Below are 19,595 nucleotides of genomic sequence, written 5' to 3'. Positions count from 1 at the left end.
AAATACTGTTGTGTTGGGAAGGTGTCAGGAATGAGGGATCTTGAAAGCAGCAACGTTTTTGTAAGTTGGCTTCCACCCACTACTGGCAAAAGATAGGAACCATCTATGTAGGTTGTGGGAACGATGTCAGGGTTGGGAGATCTTAAAAGCCACTGAAGAGGTTCAGTCTCTGAAAGTCTTCTAAAGGTGTTTGGCTCCCCCTGCAGGTTCCAGAGTAACACTGTGGATTTGAAATAAGGCCTTTGGGGCTGTCTCAAGACCCTACATGTAAAAAAAAAAATAATGTAAACAAGATCTAAGCTTTTATAATGGTGTTTGGCGGTGTTTTGTATGTATATATATGCTGTGCTGAGAGATGTATGATGCATTGTGATGATGAGTAAATTAGTAAATTGCCGCAAAAACATAGCTTTCCAAGCATGTCCATACTGAAATAAACTGTAGCGATAGAAATCCTGGGTGCATCCTAATAATATGTCCTTGCTCCTGAAGTGTACACTCATTCACTACTTCCCATCAATCTAAAAGCATAGGATTGGTGGAGGCATGGGCTAGTTGATTTCAACATATTTATTAGTAAAACCCAAGTGATGTAGCATATATAACAGCTTAGTACACACACCAAACATTTTCTAATGTTCAAATCGAAAGGCTATTGCACAGAGAAACGTATACAGTCGTGTACATCGCAAATTCAGAACCGCTGGACAGTATCATAATAAACTAAAGTACTGATCATTGGGAACTAGGCTTGATCCATAAATAAATATAAATTACAGAAAGCCTAACCTACAAAACAAACAATCCATATGTTCAAATCAAAAGGCCTGATTAACATGACATCAACTTCATTTTTTCACATACTCAAAACGGCCTACTATTTAGGGCACGAGTATGGGTATTCGGACACGACCAGTGTTTGAACCCATCAACCCTCGAACCCTTCCATCTCTCCAAACCCCTTCCACATCTCCCGCCCTCCACACAGCCGTGGCATGTGCATTCTAACCCTTCATTTCCTGGTGATCTTAATTGTTATACTGTTGGACACCTACACTGCAATTTCCATCCTTGTCTTTCTGTGGCCTGGACACCTGCTGTTGCCGTTTAGCTAACATCTCTGTGGAGGGTCGGCCTAACACACAAAGTATGCATCTCAAATGGCACCCTATTTCATATACAATAGTGTACTACTTTTGACCGGAGTCCTATGGGCCCTGGTCAAAAGAAGGGCACTACACAGGGAATATGGTTCCATTTGGCATGTGACCAGAGAAACACTGCCTCGCTCTCTCCACACTGTATTTAATGGCTGTTCACACACAGAAGAGTCCATGCAGCCCACAGAAACTTAATTACAACCCTCGTGCCACGTTATTAAACAGGCTTACCATTGGGTAATGTCTGTCCATCCGCTCTTTCCTGCTCTGTTCTGTTCTGTTCGGGCTCTTTTCTTATCTCATCTCTTCTCATGTATTTTACATCCCAGCTGTCATACTGGGATGTTAGTCCCATTTCAGTGTTTGGCATTTCGTCATGGTATTTGTCTTAGTTGGATTCCTCATTCCATTAGCCTGCTCCTTGGGAGCCTGTAAATTCAATTATGCAGAGATAGAAAATATAAAAATATAAATATAATATAAAAAAGCTTTCCCACTTGGTCTCAATTATAGGGACTGAAATGATGGAAAGCTGTTGCATAAGGTGTTAGATTTCACCATTAGGACTTTATCTGGATTAAAACATGTGTTTTTATTATGTCAATATCTTTGGGGCTCTTCGAATAACATTTGATTGCTGATATTGCAGAGATCTAATTATGCAGCACTGGCTGCAATGCATTAGCTGCTGTATATGAAAGGCATGCATTTAGAATACTCAGCCAAGATACAGTACTATAATTTCTTAGCATGACCCTCAGTAATAGACAGAATTGAAGAAAGAGAAAGATAATCCATGTTTTGTGATGTGAGCAGGCTTGGATCTCATTAAAATACCTGCGTTCAAAGGAATAGAATAGAGTCCCTGAGCCAGAGAGAGGGGCCCCATGGGCCCTTGTGTCTGTGCCTGTATGAGCCTTTAATCTGACAGCCTTTCTACTCACTTGTCTAGTCTAGCCACAGAGCTAAACAAGGTACTGTGTGCATGACAATATCTAGGGGACCGGGCAGGTGCAGTTAGCACTCTCCTCAACACAAACTATACATTCACACCTACTCACACACTTTATTTTTCTCTCTTATCAATGTGCTTTCTGATCTTTTCTCCTTCTCCTTCTTCTGTTACTTCTGTATTTAATATCCTCCTTTTCTCTTTCCTTTCCCTGTTTTGTATCAAATAGCCCACATTGCCATGGAAACGAGGCAGTGCTGAATCTTATTTGTCTTGTTACAGACTCCCACTAAAGCAGAAAAGGATGACAGCTCTCACCTATTGTACCATACCTGCATTGCCATGGTAACAGCTCTAAGGTAGATCTGATCTGATCACTGTGATAGGACAGCAGAATATCAGAGCACCTTTCACCTGTGTGATAGACCGTGTATTCAGAGCACAGAGTTACAGTCGAGCTGTAAGTGTTCATATATTTGGAAAGTCAGGGCTCAGAGCAGTGGAGGTTGGTCGGAGGAGCTATAGGAGGACAGGATCATTGTAATGGCTGGAATGGAATAAATGGAATGGTATCAAACATATGGAAACCACATGTTTGTCAGGGCTCAGAGTTAGAGTTCAGCAGTAAGTGTCCATATCATTAGAATGTCAGATCTAAGCCCATAGGTGTGTTCATAAACTGCCCTTGTAGTTGGTTGTTGTATAGAGACAGACAGACTGGTTTGACTTTAGTTTCATAATGTTTTGTACAGTATTCACACAGAAACAAACCATTTGGATAATGCCAATGTAATTTTTTATTTGTGCATCTTCAAAGTCAGTATTATTAAGATCCCTGTGAAATATCAACATCACTTTAAAACCATTGAGAAATGACAACAAGTATACAAAATGTGTGGAACAACTGTGGAGCATCACCGCATAACACTATCAACACACAGCACAGCCACCCACCACCAATCAAGCACACTGCATCAATTGAAGAATCAGATTGTATAATTAGAGTATATATAATATACAGTTCACAAACAAATGTACCCACCACAATTTTAAATTCAATAGCACAAACCTACTGAAGCATAAAACAATTTGTAAGTAAAAACATGAATCATTGAACCTCAAGTGAAACACAGGTAACACCTGTGCACCGGTGCACCAAGTTCTAAACAAAACACACCAAGTTCTAGACTAAACACACCAAGAAAACCACTTCCATAAGACAGCCACCACATATAATGCAAAGTCACTACTCACACAGACAATCTTCTCTCACTCCATTTCGATTTCTGATATATTCTCCAATTCACTCCGATCTCCTCTCAATAACTCACTCGCTAAATATCCCTTACCTCCTTTTACTATACCATCTTATTCCCTCTTATATTCCACCCCCTTAGATAATTACAACCTCCTGGCCCTCGCAAACTTCACATCGGAAAATCTACATGACTTACCATTGTGGTCACCATTGTGGTCATTATGGTCAGGTATCAATATACAATAGTATTTTCAGATCTAGTCAAGTTTGTGAGGGTAAGTAGATGAGGGCAAAATGTATACGAAATGTGATCTAAATATCATTGACAAATATGATAGGATTAGGCCCTTTAGGGGTGACATCCCCCTGACTGATGATGATTGGCTGTCCTAGACTAGTCTGCGGCAAGCGTAAGCTGCCCATTGATTGGTTGAAGCTGCCTTGGCTGTAGTGCTGTTGGCCAAAGCTCTCCCGTGATAGGTCAAAACTAGCCTGCCTGTATGGATGTTGATAGAAGCTGTCCCCTGATTGGTCGAAACTGTTCTGGCTGCAGAGTCGTTGGCTCATCCCATTGGCCCGTCTCTCAGAGGCGCTTCTCATCGGATACCGCTGGCCAGTCTTGTACCAGCCAGTCTCTTTGAATACAAACCAGATGTTGCCGGCCCAGAGGATAAAGTTTACAAAACCAAAGGCCTGCATAGAGGTATAGATAGAGGGTGTTTAGTTTGGGTCTAAACATAAAAATGACAGATTTAGAATCAGAAAATGTAACAAATGGTTGCTAAGAATTTTGGTTGGTGTGTACACATGATGTAAAACGTAATCAACAACCGTTAAACACCACCTGTCGGAACTGAAGACCTGAAGTCCTGAAAGAGCTGCAGAATCTGGATCCCTACAAATCTGCTGGGCTAGACAATCTGGACCATCTCTTCCTAAAATGATCCACCTCTTTCGTATCGTCTGAGATTCGTAAAGATTGGAAAGCGGCTGCGGTATCCCCCTTTTCAAAGGGGGAGACACTCTAGACCCAAACTGTTACAGACCTATATCTATCCTGTCCTGCCTTTCTAAAGACTTCGAAAGCCAAGTGAACACACAGATCATCGACCATCTCGAATCCCACCGTACCTTCTCTGCTATGCAATTCGGTTTCTGAGCTGGTCATGGGTGCACCTCAGCCACGCTCAAGGTCCTTAACGATATCATAACTACCATCGATAAAAAACAGTACTGTGCAGCCGTCTTCATCGACCTGGCCAAGGCTTTCGACTCTGTCAATCACCACATTCTTATCGGCAGACTCAACAGCCTTCTCTAATGACTGCCTCACCTTGTTCACTAACTACTTCTCAGATAGCATTCAGTGTGTCAAATCGAAGGACCTGTTGTCCGGACCTCTGGCAGTCCGTATGGGGTGCCACAGGTTTCAATTCTCAGGACGACTCTTTTCTCTGTATATACTGTATCAATGATGTTGCCCTTGCTGCGTTGATTCTTTGATCCACCTTTACGCAGACAACACCATTCTGTATACATCTGGCCCTTCTTTGGAGACTGTGTTAACAAACCTCCAAACGAGCTTCAATGCCATACAACACTCCTTCCGTGGCCTCCAACTGCTCTTAAACGCTAGTCAAACTAAATGCATGCTCTTCAACCGATCGCTGCCCGCACCTGCCTGCCCACCTAGCATCACTACTCTGGACGGTTCTGACTTAGATTATGTGTACAACTATAAATACCTAGGTGTCTGACTAGACTGTAAACTATCCTTCCAGACTCACATTAAGCATCTCCAATCCAAAGTTAAATCTAGAATTTGCTTCCTATATCACAACAAGGCCTCCGTCACTCATGCTGTCAAACATACCCTCGCAAAACTGACTATCCTGCCAATCCTTGACTTCGGCGATGGCATTTACAAAATAGCCTCCAACACTCTACTCAGCAAATTGGATGCAGTCTATCACTGTGCCATCCGTTTTGTCACCAAAGCCCCATATACTACCCACCATTGCGACCTGTATGCTCTCGTTGGCTGGTCCTCGCTACGTATTTGTTGCTAAACCCACTGGCTCCAGGTCATCTATAAGTCTTTGCTAGGTAAAGCTCCACCTTATCTCAGCTCACTGGTCACCATAGCAACACCCACCCGTAGCATGCGCTGCAGCAAGTATATTTCACTGCTCATCCCCAAAGCCAACACCTACTTCGGCCGCCTTTCCTTCCAGTTCTCTGCTGCCAATGAGTGGAACGAATTGAAAAAAATCGCTGAAGTTGGAGACTTATATCTCCCTAACTAACTACAAGCATCGGCTTACCGATCGCTGCAGCTGTACACAGCCCATATGTAAATAGCCCATCCAACCAACTACCTACCTCATCCCCATATTTGTTTTTTGTTTTTTTCTGCTCTTTTGCACACCAGTATTTATATCAGTATTTATAAATGCACATCCTTATCTACACATCTATCACTCCAGTGTTAATTGCTAAATTGTAATTACTTCGCCACTATGGCCTATTTATTGCCTTACCTCCTTACTTAATTTGCACACACTGTATACAGATTCTCTATTGTGTTATTGACTGTGCGTTTGTTAATCCAATGTGTAACTCTATGTTGTTGTTTTTGTCACACTGCTTTGCTTTATCTTGGCCAGGTCGCAGTTGTAAATGAGAACTTGATCTCAACTGGCCTACCTAGTTAAAAAAAAGGCAATGGAGCTAACGTTGATCAGCATTCATGTTTCACATAGAGTATAAGGGCTGTGTCCCAAATGGACCCTACTCCATATATCCCTCAAACTCAACTCTAGACCTCGAAGCCAGTTCCAGTGCATTGTATCATAGTTCCCCTCAAATCAGGGACTGATTTAGACCTGGGACACCAGGTGAGTGCAATTTATTAACAGGTAGAACAGCTAAACCAGGAGGCTCTGGACCTCATAGGGTAAGAGTTGAATACCCCTACCATATAAGGTGCACTACTTATGACTAGGGCCCATAGAGCTCTGGTCTAAAGTAGTGCACTATATAGAGAATAGGTTGCCATTAGGGATGCATCCAATGACTCACCACAGACGTGTTGAGCTCAGACCAGACTGGGTGGTGGGAAGCTGAACACCGGTTGACTGGGCGTCTGCAGGCGGAGATGAGCAGGAGAACCTGGGTGGGATCTGTGGCTGACTTCACATCAGACAGAGCTTTGGCCCAGGCACAGGAGCTCACCAACCACATGAAGGCGAAGAGCACAGTCACTACAAAGTCCTGTTTAGGAGGGAGACATGGAGGAGGTTATTATCAGATGTAATGAGATTGTGAGAGTTGAGGAAGAGGATAGGGTGAAGTTATAAATTAGATTTAAGGGGACATTGGAAGAAACGAGGGGTTACTGCAATGTCGTATGGAGGGACTCCATACCCTGGCGTTCAATACATTGCTGGAGCAATTCCGTGGATTCCCTACTGGGCATCGGGTCACACCAGTAATCTCCCAGCCTACATTAGTGTCCCGAGAACCCCGCTTACCTCCTTTGGAGCGCTATGCTGGAGATTATGGAAACTGCCAGACTTTTCTCTCCCAGTGCTCCCTCATTTTCGAGCTGCAGCTTTCTTCGTTCCCCTCGGACCGCTCGAGGATAGTGTACCTCATAATGCTGATGTCCGGGAAGGCACTTGCTTGGGCTATGGCGGTGTGGTAGCAACAGTCCGCCATCTGCCTCTGTCTGGAGGAGTTCGTGGCAGAAGTTTGGAAGGTGTTTGATTCTCCATTGTCCGGGAGAGAGGCTGCGCGTACACTGCTCCAGCTAGGTCAAGATTCCCACAGTGCGGCAGACTACGCAGTGGATTTTTGCACGTTGGCGGCTGAGAGTGCCTGGAACCCGGAAACATTCGGAGGTGATCAAAGATGTGCTCACAGACCTGGAGCTGCCCATGTTCCTTGATTCCCTCATAGCATTGACCATGCGGATTGATGGCGGCTTTGAGAATGTGGGAGGGAGAGGGAGTCTGCCCTGTCACGCTCGTTCACCCTCGATTCCCACCTCGCCTCTGAGGAATCCCGGAGACCCCCAGAGTTTACGTGTCTGAGTGAACCCGACATCATCCGAGTTCTCTTGGGAAGCACGAAGGGCTGCCGACTCGTCTACTCCGGCTGAGTGCTTACTCTGACTCTAAATGGCGGAGCTACGGGACATTTCGTAGCTACCTGCCCATTAAATACCCAGGCTCATCAAGAAGGGACGAGTACTCTGGTGGGCCATAAGGATAACTTTTCCTCTCCCCTAACTCGCAACCCTTTACATGCCATCCTGCTGTTGGGGAACCAGTCCAAATCTCTCCGTGTACTCATCGACTCTGGGGCAGATGAGAGTTTTTTGGATGCCACCCTGGCATCCGAGCTGGGCATCCCCACTCAGCCCTTCTCAATTCCGGTGGACGTTAGAGTGCTGGACGGGCACTCTATATGCCGGGTCACTCATAATACCACTCCCATCAACCTACCATTGTCAGGCAAACACAGTGAGGCAATTCAATTTATGCTGATTAAGTCTCCTCAGGTTCCCATGGTATTGGGACTAACTTGGCTCCAGCGACACAATCCCCTCATAGACTGGACTGCTGGAGCCATTATGGACTGGAGCCACGGCCATTGTCTGAAGTCAGCACAGCCTGCCCCAGGACGTCTTCCTGTGGGCTTGGAAGTTGCCCCAGACATCTCCGCCATTCTCGCGAAGTACCAGGTCTTCCAGGAGGTTTTCAGTAAGGTCCGGGTCACTTCACTTCCTCCGCACTGACCCTATGACTGCGGGATCGACCTTCTTCCAGGCACTACACCGCCCTGGGGACGACTGTACTCTCCTTCGGGTCCGGAGACCCTGGCTTCCCCCTGTCTGCACTTACTTCTCCCAAGGTTCAGTTCACATGGTAATCTGGAGGCGAAAGAAATGCACACCTGTTTAGGTGGGGTGCTGGCTAGCAGAGTAGAACACTTGAAAAAGAAAAGGAGAGCACTCTAGGAGCTCACACTCTAGGAGCTCAGATGCAATAATTTAATAACCTGATATCCAACATTTTAACAGACAAGCTGCCTTCATCAGGGTATAAGGTCAGGGTATACGGTACCCAGCTTCTGACTGGGTGTTCCGGGACCTCAAGCAGCACTTCACCACTGCTCCATATTGTTTCATCCTGACCCGTCCCATCAGTTCGTGGTGGAGTCTCATGCTTCGGATGTCGGAGTTTGAGCTGTCTTGTCCCCCCAGCGTTCTGCCCTGGACCTCAAGTTTCATCCCAGCGCATTCTTCTCCCATCACCTCAATTCCACGGAGAGGAACTACAATATGTGGAATCATGAGCTTCTCACGGTGAAGATGGCATTGGAGAAGTGGAGATGCTGGTTGGATGGGGTGGAACATCCATTAATTGTGTGGACGGACCACAAAAACCTGGAATATCTCTGCACCGCCAAGCGTCTCAATTCCAGGCAAGCTAGGTGGGCCCTGCTTTTCCAAGAATATCAACCGGATGTGCTGTCACACCGCTATAGCCCTGTGGCTACACTCTCGGACCCCAAGACCATCCTTCCTACCTCCTGTCTGACGACGGCACTTAGCTGGGAAATAATAGGGAAGCAGATCCGTGAGGCACAGCGTTCCCAGACGAATCCCGGGGGGGCACAGATAACTGGATGTTTGTACCTGACGCTGTCTGCTCCCGTCGCACGCTGGCCTTTGTGCGACAACGCTTTTGGTGGCCTACTATAGTCCTGGATGTCTCCGCGTTCATCGCTGCCTGCACGGCCTGTGCACAGAACAAGACTCCTCTGCAAGCTCTGGCTGGTCTCCTTCAACCACTGCATGTCCCTCACAGTCCCTGGTCTCACATATCACTGGACTTCGTCACGGGTCTTCCCCCGTTTGATGGCAACACCGCCATCCTGACAGTAGTGGATCGGTTTTCCAAAGCCACCCACTTCATTCCTCTCCCAAGCTACCCTCTGCCAAAGAGAGGGCCCAGCTCATGGTGCAGCATGTCTTCCGGATCCATGGACTCCCAGTGCACATGGTCTCCGACCGGGGTCCTCAGTTCTCGTCCCGGTTCGGGTCGTTAGCCAGTCTATCCTTCGGGCTCAGTCGAAGCGAGCCAATCAAGACCTGGCGGTGACTCTTCGCTGCTTTGTCTCCGCCAACCCCACCACCTGGAGCCAGCAACTCGTGTGGGTTGAATACGCACGCAGCACCCTCCCCTGCTCTGCCACTGGGCTCTCGCCTTTCGAGTGTTCCCTGGGGTATCAGCCCCTGCTCTTCCCAGAACAAGAGGAAGAGGTCGGCATACCCTCGGTCCAGATGTTTGTCCTCCACTGCTGCTGTATCTGGAAGAGAGCCCGGTCGACTCTTCTCAAGACCATGTCCAGGTATTGATGACAGGCTATACCGGACCCCGGCTCCCCGGTATAGTCTCGGGCAGAGGGTATGGCTGTCCACTCGTGGAGTCCCTCAAACTTTCCCCCCGCTTTATCGGCCCTTTCCCCATCTCCAAGATCATTAGCCCCTCTGCTGTTCGTCTTCTGTTGCCCCGTACCCTCCGTATACATTCCACTTTTTATGTGTCTGTGATTAAACCTATGTCACACAGCCCTTTTTCTCCTGTCCTGTAACTGCTATTTAAAGAATGCAATAATGTACCACGCCTTTTATAGGTAATAATCTTGAATCACATTTCTTTATATGCTAAACTACAGTCCTGTAAATTATTCAATTTATTGTATCTCAATTAATACACATGCAAATTATACAAATCCCATGGCATGAATGAATCAAAGGCAGCTCTTGGTAAGTAAATCAACTCACCACCAGTGGTCCTCTGTTACCCTCGCGGTACTTGTTCTGGTAGTAGATGTACACCACGGTGGCCAGCAGGGAGTAGAGGAAGGCAACAACTGCCACGGTCACGAAGAACTGAGCTGAGGAGGAGTAGTCGCCTACCATGAAGATGGTCTCCTGTCTGTTACCCTCACACAATGTGGGCTTGAAATGGACCTGCTGTAACCTATCAGATGACAGGAACAAGGACATGGTCACAGAGACCTTTATTGAGTAACGCAAGGCTCTGATCACAGTGTAGGCAATTTAAACCTTTCAAGCATGAATCCATAGCAGTGAAACTGCCACATCCGTTTGTGATATTACAACAACAAAGATGTTACTACATTGATTTTACTACATTGGGGGGGAAATCCTTCCATTAGCAATGGCATCTGACCTGATCTGACAGGCTTTGGGAGGGGGGAGGGAGGGAGAAGAGAAAGGGGAAGAGGGGGAGAAAGAATACTCATCTAAAGAGATTGGGGTATACAGTTGAAGTTGGAAGGTTACATACACTTAGGTTGGAGTCATTGAAACTCATTTTTCAACCACCCCACACATTTCTTGTTAACAGAGTCGGTTAGGACAAGTTGGTTAGTACATCTACTTTGTGCATGACACAAGTACTTTTTCCAACAATTGTTTACAGACAGATTATTTCACTTATAATTCACTGTATCACAATTCCAGTTGGTCAGAAGTTTACATACACTAAGTTGACTGTGCATTTAAACAGCTTGGAAAATTCCAGAAAATGATGTCATGGCTTTAGAAGCTTCTGATAGGCTAATTGACATCATTTGAGTCAATTGGAGGTGTATCTGTGGATGTATTTCAAAGTCTACCTTCAAACTCAGCGCCTCTTTCCTTGACATCATGGGAAAATCAAAAGAAATCAGCCAAGACCTCAGAATTTAAATTGTAGACCTCCGCAAGTCTGGTTCATCCTTGGGAGGAATTTCCAAACACCTCAAGGTACCACGTTCATCTGTACAAACAATAGTACACAAGTATGAACACCATGGGACCACGCAGCCGTCATACCGCTCAGGAAGGATACGCGTTTTGTCCCCTAGAGATGAACGCACTTTGGTGCGAAAAGTGCAAATCAATCCCAGAACAACAGCAAAGGAACTCGTGAAGATGCTGGAGGAAACAGATACAGAAGTATCTATAGCCACAGTAAAACGAGTCCTATATCGACATAACCTGAAAGGCCGCTCAGCAAGGAAGAAGCCACTGCTCCAAAACCGCCATAAAAAAGCCAGACTACGGTTTGCAACTGCACATGTGGACAAAGATCGTACTTTTTGGAGAAATGTCCTCTGGTCTACTGAAACAAAAACAGAACTGTTTGGCCATAGTGACCATCATTATGTTTTTTAGGAAAAAGTGGGAGGCTTGCAAGCTGAAGAACACCATCTCAAATGAAAAGCACGGGGGTGGCAGCATCATGGTGTGGGGGTTCTTTGCTGCACGAGGGACTGGTGCACTTCACAAAACAGATGGCATCTATCTATTATGTGGATATATTGAAGCGACATCTCTAGACATCAGTCAGGAAGTTAAAGCTTGGTCGCAAATGGGTCTTTCAAATGGACAATGACCCCAAGCATACTTCCAAAGTTGTGGCAAAATGGCTTAAGGACAACAAAGTCAAGGTATTGGAATGGCCTTCACAAAGCCCTGACCTCAATCCTATAGAAAATATGTGGGCAGAACTGAAAAAGTGTGTGCGGGCAAGGAGGACTACAAACATGACTCAGATACACCAGCTCTGTCAGAAGGAATGGGCCAAAATTCACCCAACTTATTTTGGGAAGCTTGTGGAAGGGTACCTGAAACATTTGACCCAAGTTAAACAATTTAAAGGCAATGCTACCAGATACTAATTGAGTGTATGTAAACTTCTGACCCACTGGGAATGTGATGAAAGAAATAAAAGCTGAAAGAAATAATTCTCTACACTATTATTCTGACATTTCACATTATTCAAATTAAGTGGTTATCCTAACTGACCTAAGACAGGGAATACCTACTAGGATTAAATGTCAGGAATTGTAAAAAAAAAAAAAAGAGTTTAAATGTATTTGGCTAAGGTGTATGTAAACTTCCGACTTCAGCTGTATGTACTCTTCAGAAACACTGCATGATGCTCAGGACTCTCAATTACAAATCTCTCCACCGATCTCTAAGGGACTAATTTATCAAAGGTGCTTGCACACACAAAAAAGACTAAACCTTGCATGTGCCAGTTTTGACGAGGAAGTGTGCATATCTCCATGTACTGTACCATGCGTACGCACAACTTCAAATGGTTGAAGAATTGTATTACATGCTTATATTGCTATTTTGGGTCAAATGGAGGTGTTTGACACACGGGAATTATGATAATAGTTGGATAATATGAACATTAAAGAGTATGCCTAATGATAAAATCGATGCATTTGCCATTGGTAAGGAGGTTGCATAACAGCATGTATAGCCTATGTACACTTTTATTATATAGACCTAAATCTGACATGGCCCAATTCTAACATCAACCAAATCATACAGCAAATGAGGAAGTTTTGTTACCATAAAAGGTGGGGTTTTAGCGCTTGTTCATAAGCACACAAATATACTATGGCTCTGATTTATCAATGAAAACATGCATATAATGTTGCGAGCGACAGTTTGATAAATCCCAATAATTTGTTACAGAAATCCTAGAATCTCCACATACGCCATCATTTATTAAGAAATGTATGCACGGTTGATAAATGAGGCCCCAGGAGTTGAAAAGGTTAAGGGTTTTCAAGGGAGCAGGTACTGTAGATAGATACACATGAGATACTGAATGTGGAAACATGAATCATTTCTGGGGATCAGACAAAGACTCTGACACCACAGTCTGTCTGACAGCTCCATATTTCATCAACTCAATGCTGTTCTCTTTCTTCCATCTTTTATAGATGGAAAATAAAACTCAGCCACCACACTATTTTTCAAAACACATGCACAGGCAGACAACACTGTCAAAGCTATATCTCCACATGCACCGTAGATTCAATGATACCTAGACCGGAAGCGCTCTTGCTTTGAAATATCAAAGCAAACTCTGAACCAACTATATTCATTTGGGGACAGATCAAAACACATTAAACATTAATGGCAATTTAGCTAGATAGCTTGCTGTTGCTCGCTAATTTGCTTTGGGATATAAACATTGGGTCGTTATTTTTCCTGAAATGCACAGTATGGGTAGGCTACAGTAGGCCTACAGTATATCCCGGAACAATTAATCCACACATAAAAGGGTAAAAGTTTGCTTCTAGTAATCTCTCCTCCTTCAGACATCTTCTTCTTCTTTGGACTTGACATGGTGGTTGGCAACCAATTTTAAGGTGGATTACCGCTACCAACTGGACTGGTGTGTTGACCTCAGTTCATCTTTCAAACACCCACGTAGGTATATGCTCCTAAAAACCAATGAGGAGATGGGAGAGGCGGGACTTGCAGCATGTCAAGCTGTCACGGATCCCCGGTTATGATGCTCATTCTGTTCACCAGTTTCGGAGGTCTACGTCACCTGCTTTCTAGGCTTCACTGAACAGGATTCATTATCATCAACCCCGGACAGTTTCTGATTACACACACCTGGTTCCCATTTCCCCTGATTAGTATATTATATATGTGTCCTTTGTTCCCTCTGTCTTTGTCGGTTATTGTTCCCATGTCTGTTGGTGATGTGAGTACCTATGCGTTGGTGTGAGTACCTATGCGTTGGTGCAAGTACCTATGCGTTGGTGCGAGTACCTATGCGTTGGGGCAGCTGTTATGCTGAGTGCTATATATATATATACACTGTTCAAAAAAATAAAGGGAACACTAAAATAACACATCCTAGATCTGAATGAATGAAATATTCTTATTAAATACTTTTTTCTTTACATAGTTGAATGTGCTGACAACAAAATCACACAAAAATTATCAATGGAAATCAAATTTATCAACCCATGGAGGTCTGGATTTGTAGTCACAAATTAAAGTGGAAAACCACACTACAGGCTGATCCAACTTTGATGTAATGTCCTTAAAACAAGTCAAAATGAGGCTCAGTAGTGTGTGGCCTCCCTGTGCCTGTATGACCTCCCTACAACGCCTGGGCATGATCCAACTCCTGGACAGTCTGTGGTGCAACGTGGCGTTGGTGGATGGAGTGAGATATGATGTCCCAGATGTGCTCAATTGGATTCAGGTCTGGGGAACGGGCGGGCCAGTCCATAGCATCAATGCCTTCCTCTTGCAGGAACTGCTGACACACTCCAGCCACATGAGGTCTAGCATTGTCTTGCATTAGGAGGAACCCAGGGCCAACCGCACCAGCATATGGTCTCACAAGGGGTCTGAGGATCTCATATCGGTACCTAATGGCAGTCAGGCTACCTCTGGCGAGCACATGGAGGGCTGTGCGGCCCCCCACAGAAATGCCACCCCAAACCATGACTGACCCACCGCCAAACCGGTCATGCTGGAGGATGTTGCAGGCAGCAGAACGTTCTCCACGGCGTCTCCAGACTGTCAAGTCTGTCAGATGTGCTCAGTGTGAACCTGCTTTCATCTGTGAAGAACACAGGGCGCCAGTGGCGAATTTGCCAATCTTGGTGTTCTCTGGCAAATGAAAAACGTCCTGCACGGTATTGGGCTGTAAGCACAACCCCCACCTGTGGACGTCGGGCCCTCATACCACCCTCATGGAGTCTGTTTCTGACCGTTTGAGCAGACACATGCACATTTGTGGCCTGCTGGAGGTCATTTTGCAGGGCTCTGGCAGTGCTCCTCCTGCTCCTCCTTGCACAAAGGCGGAGGTAGCGGTCCTGCTGCTGGGTTGTTGCCCTCCTACGGCCTCCTGAACGTCTCCTGATGTACTGGCCTGTCTCCTGGTAGCGCCTCCATGCTCTGGACACTACACTGACAGACACAGCAAACCTTCTTGCCACAGCTCACATTGCTGTGCCATCCTGGATGAGCTGCACTACCTGAGCCACTTGTGTGGGTTGTAGACTCCGTCTCATGCTACCACTAGAGTGAAAGCACGGCCAGCATTTAAAAGTGACCAAAACATCAGCCAGGAAGCATAGGAACTGAGAAGTGGTCTGTGGTCCCCACCTGCAGAACCACTCCTTCGTTGGGGGTGTCTTGCTAATTGCCTATAATTTCCACCTGTTGTCTATTCCATTTGCACAACAGCATGTGAAATTTATTGTCAATCAGTGTTGCTTCCTAAGGGGACAGTTTGATTTCACAGAAGTGTGATTGACTTGGAGTTACATTGTGTTGTTTAAGTGTTCCCTTTATTTTTTTTAGCAGTGTATATAGTGTATTACGGGTATCGTCCCGTGTCATTCAATGAGGTTTACCCTCGCGCTTTTGTTTGGGTACAGCCCAGTGTTTTTGTATACGTGTTTGTTTTGGGTGTACTAAAAACCCCTATTGTCTATTCCTGCGCCTGTCTCCAAAATCCTTTATACCAGCAGGACCCAAGCGTCGCAAATAGAACCAAGTTCTGAGTACGCAGATGCTCGTTGACGAGCTCGAGCAGTATGGGTGCACTGATTGAATAACGTATCTTATTTTGCAATGCTCGCGCACGTGACACGAGCAGTGTGGTCACCGTGTTAATCTAGGTAAATGTGACTTGCCTCTCAATGTGACATACCCATGAGTCTGAAAGTACATGTGATAATGGCATGAGCCTTCTGCTCCAGGTTGCACATGACTGTAGTGTACTTCAATGTAAATTCTGCTGAATTCCTGTTTTGGAGAAAGTTGACCATGAACCACAATAAAATGGGTAAAAGTATAGTAGTCAGACTATGGAAAATGTCAGCATGTGTTACCTGAAGGGATAGGCAAAGTTTACGGTGATGCTGAGGTTGCTCTGGCTCTTGTCTAGACATTCCACTCTAACCCGCAGGTGACCAGAGTACCCTCCACATGTTGCAAATCCACAGACGGCAAAAATCTGGGAAAACAAAAATGAAATACTTCATTAGACTCCTACCCATTGAGCATTCTAGACATAGGTTTTGTCCCAAAATGGCACCCTGTTCCCTACATAGTAAACAGCTTTTGACCAGAGCCCTGGGCCTGGTAAAAAAAAAGTAGTGCACTACATAGGGAATAGGGTACCATTTGGAATGCACCCATAGTTGCTCCTAGTCACACCTCTCCTGTCTGGCCCTCTACAGAGCTGCTAGACTAGCAGCTGGAATTAATGGGCCACAGAGGACCATCAACATCCTGACAAAGGATGACTCTGTGAAAGTAATTAGGGAATTTTTCATGTGTAACATGGTATATGGTATGGATACAGTATATGGTGTTATACAGTTGGTTGTCTTTAGCTTTTGCCAACTTGATCGATCCCTAAAGAAAATAAAACCTGCTCTTTCCAGTATCACTTAGGTTTATGAAGCAACAGTCACTCTGCGTTTGTCAGAGCTGAATGCAAACAGGTGAATGCATGTTGTATCTCCGTATACATCTATTGGACGTCTATGAGGCATGCACATCTTTCAAAGGGATCATGTGTCTATAATTTCTGTCAGTGGCCGGGAGACTGATGTCAGCATGTTATACATATTTCATCAGGAACCGTCCAAGGGCATGGCAGGCAGTCAGATACTGTAGGCTACTGGCACTAATCTCTTTCAGTTATCTACCTTTGATTCCTGTGAAAGGACTGAAGCATTGGTCAATTCTAATCAAGACCTAGCACTCCCACGCCCGTGCATGGACACACACAGCAAGTAATTATCCATAATCTTTAGCCTTTATCATAATTTAGAAAGACGACACAACTCATCTCTCTGATGAAATGTTATGTTTGTTTGTTGTGTTTCTTTGTGTGGGTTTGTTTATATTTTAGAAATAGAGAGATTGACAGTGACAGGGATAGAGACAGAGACAGAGAGAGAGAGAGCAAGACAGAAACAGAGACAGAGAGAGAGAGCGAGCGGGACAGAGACAGAGACATAGACATAGACAGAGAGAGTTCCTTAAAGGGATAACATACAGCCAGGAGACCCCATCTAATTAAGTATGTGTGGCTATAATTAAAAGTCAGTGATTGGATGGATCTATGGAAGGATTGATCTGTCTGTTGTCTGCAAACCCCTTGGTCATTCACTCATTAATATTCAAATGGATAAGGATGCTTTCTAAATTATTCTGATCATTAATGACATTAGAGAGAGAGGTGATAGATGAAAGCTAGCGTCAATTTAATCCGTAGCACTGAAGATATGCATTGTAGAGTGATAGACATTTAAAGGCAATGTTACCAGAAACTGCATTTACGGAAAACACTGGATATGTTGGCTAAGTCGAAAATTACCTTTCAATTTTAATTGTGCTATAACACTGAACTTCAGCACTGCGTATTTAATCGAGCCCCTAATCTTGGCACCATATCTATTAAGCAGACTGATGATCAAGGTTTGGGATTGATTTTCTTGAAAACAGCATTATAAAAACAACTGAATAATTTAGAAATGGGCTGACTGCAAACAGAGGATCGCCTACTGTGGGTTAGAGGGTGGGCAGAGTGACTCAACCTGTTGGAATACTGTACATGCCACACCACACCCACCCACCCACACACACACACACACACACACACACACACACACACACACACACACACACACACACACACACACACACACACACACACACACACACACACACACACACACACACACACACACACACACACACACACACACACACACACACACACCAAAAGACTCCACTGGAAACAACATTTGATAACATTCCCACAAAACATAAATGTTATTCCTTACAAACTAAAATGGATATGAAGAAAATGATTTAAAAAACAGATTTATCACTAGCCTACCATAGAGCACATCCATACTTCATAACTGGATAATTGTAATGCTCTATTATATTGTTTAACCAGGAATGTACTTACTAATGAAAATCAATTAGCCACAGTCCAAATATGAAAGAAACAACAACTTACCGGAGCAAATATGACCATACACATTTAAAAAGCAAAGTGAACAAGTTCTACTCCACAAGATGGTGTTAGCAGCTTTCTCCTCATACTGGTGTACTGTCACTGATGTAGATGGCACAAAGACAGAAAGCAGAGAGAGAGAGAGAAAGAGAGAGAGAGAGAGAGATAGCAGAGAGAGATAGCAGAGTGCAGAGGTTGCCCGGAGGGTGGGGAGAGCAGAGACCAGATATCTGAAGTGAGGAGAGGAGAAAGCAAAGCGAGCTATCTGGGGTTGGGGTAGGTGTTGTGGGGGGAGTGAGGATGTAGTGTAGAGAGTGTCTGTAGTGTAACTTGGTGTTTCTGCTCCTCTCTTCGAGGACAGACCTACCTACCAGACACTGGTAGATAACAGATAGACAGATCTGTAAAAGTATGAGGATTCACCTAGGAGATTTCCACCCATAGGTTCAGAAGAGACAGGGACAGAGTGCCTTCAAAAAGTATTCACACCCCTTTACTTTTCCCAAATTTTGTTACAGCCTGGATTTAAAACGGATTAGATTGAGATTTTGTGTCACTGATCTACACACAATACCCCATAATGTCGGAGTGGAATTATCTTAAAAAATATATATACATTAATTTAAAATGAAAAACTGAAATATCTTGAGTCAATAAGTATTCAACCCCTTTGTTATGGCAAGCCTAAATAAGTTCAGGAGTAGAAATATGCTTAACAAATCACATAAGTTGCATGGACTCACTCTGCGTGCAATAATAGTGATTAACATGTTTCCTCTGCTTGGAGCAACAGCGAAGTGGGCAGGGCAGTACGAATTTCTTATCTTACATCTGCAAGCAGAGTCTGAACATCAGACAAGATGGCATTGTCCCCATCGATCTGTGCAATGGCTACTGCTATAGATTTCAGGAGTTTCCGGCTGCTTACCACTCTCTCCAAAAATACATCATCCAGGAGGATCCTCTTGATGGGGCTGTCCGTATTGGCAGACTGTGATATGGCCATTTCTTGGAGAGACTCCTTCCCCTCCAGGAGACTGTCAAACATGAAGACCACCCCAACGGCTGTTGCTGGGCAGCTTCAGTGGTGCTCTTATTCTTCTCACTTTGCTTGGTGAGGTAGATTGCTGCTATAACGTGATGACCCTTCACATACCTAACCATTTCCTTGGCTCTCTTGTAGAGTGTATCTATTGTTTTCAGTGGCATGATGTCCTTGAAGAGCAGATTCCATGCATGAGCAGCACAGCCAATGGGTGTGATGTGAGGGTAGGACTCCTCCACTTTAGACCAAGCAGCCTTCATGTTCGCAGCATTGTCTGTCA

The 19,595-nt window shown here is 44.7% G+C and overlaps 1 protein-coding gene across 1 annotated transcript; it reads right to left on the bottom strand.

Moving 5' to 3' along the window:
* Positions 1 to 3,660: 3,660 nt before the first annotated feature.
* On the bottom strand, positions 3,661 to 18,372 carry LOC139369764 (synaptoporin-like). Its single transcript, XM_071109027.1, has 5 exons — positions 18,274 to 18,372; positions 16,124 to 16,248; positions 10,227 to 10,425; positions 6,452 to 6,643; positions 3,661 to 4,063 (listed from the first exon to the last, which is right to left on the bottom strand). The coding sequence occupies exons 1-5, from the start codon at positions 18,295 to 18,297 to the stop codon at positions 3,683 to 3,685; spliced, it is 921 nt and encodes a 306-aa protein (XP_070965128.1). The 5' UTR covers positions 18,298 to 18,372; the 3' UTR covers positions 3,661 to 3,682.
* Between the last annotated feature and the right edge of the window lie 1,223 nt (positions 18,373 to 19,595).

This window comes from Oncorhynchus clarkii, chromosome 17, assembly GCF_045791955.1.
Source record: "Oncorhynchus clarkii lewisi isolate Uvic-CL-2024 chromosome 17, UVic_Ocla_1.0, whole genome shotgun sequence".
NCBI lineage: Eukaryota > Metazoa > Chordata > Actinopteri > Salmoniformes > Salmonidae > Oncorhynchus > Oncorhynchus clarkii.
This window is presented reverse-complemented; position numbering and strand designations above follow the sequence as displayed.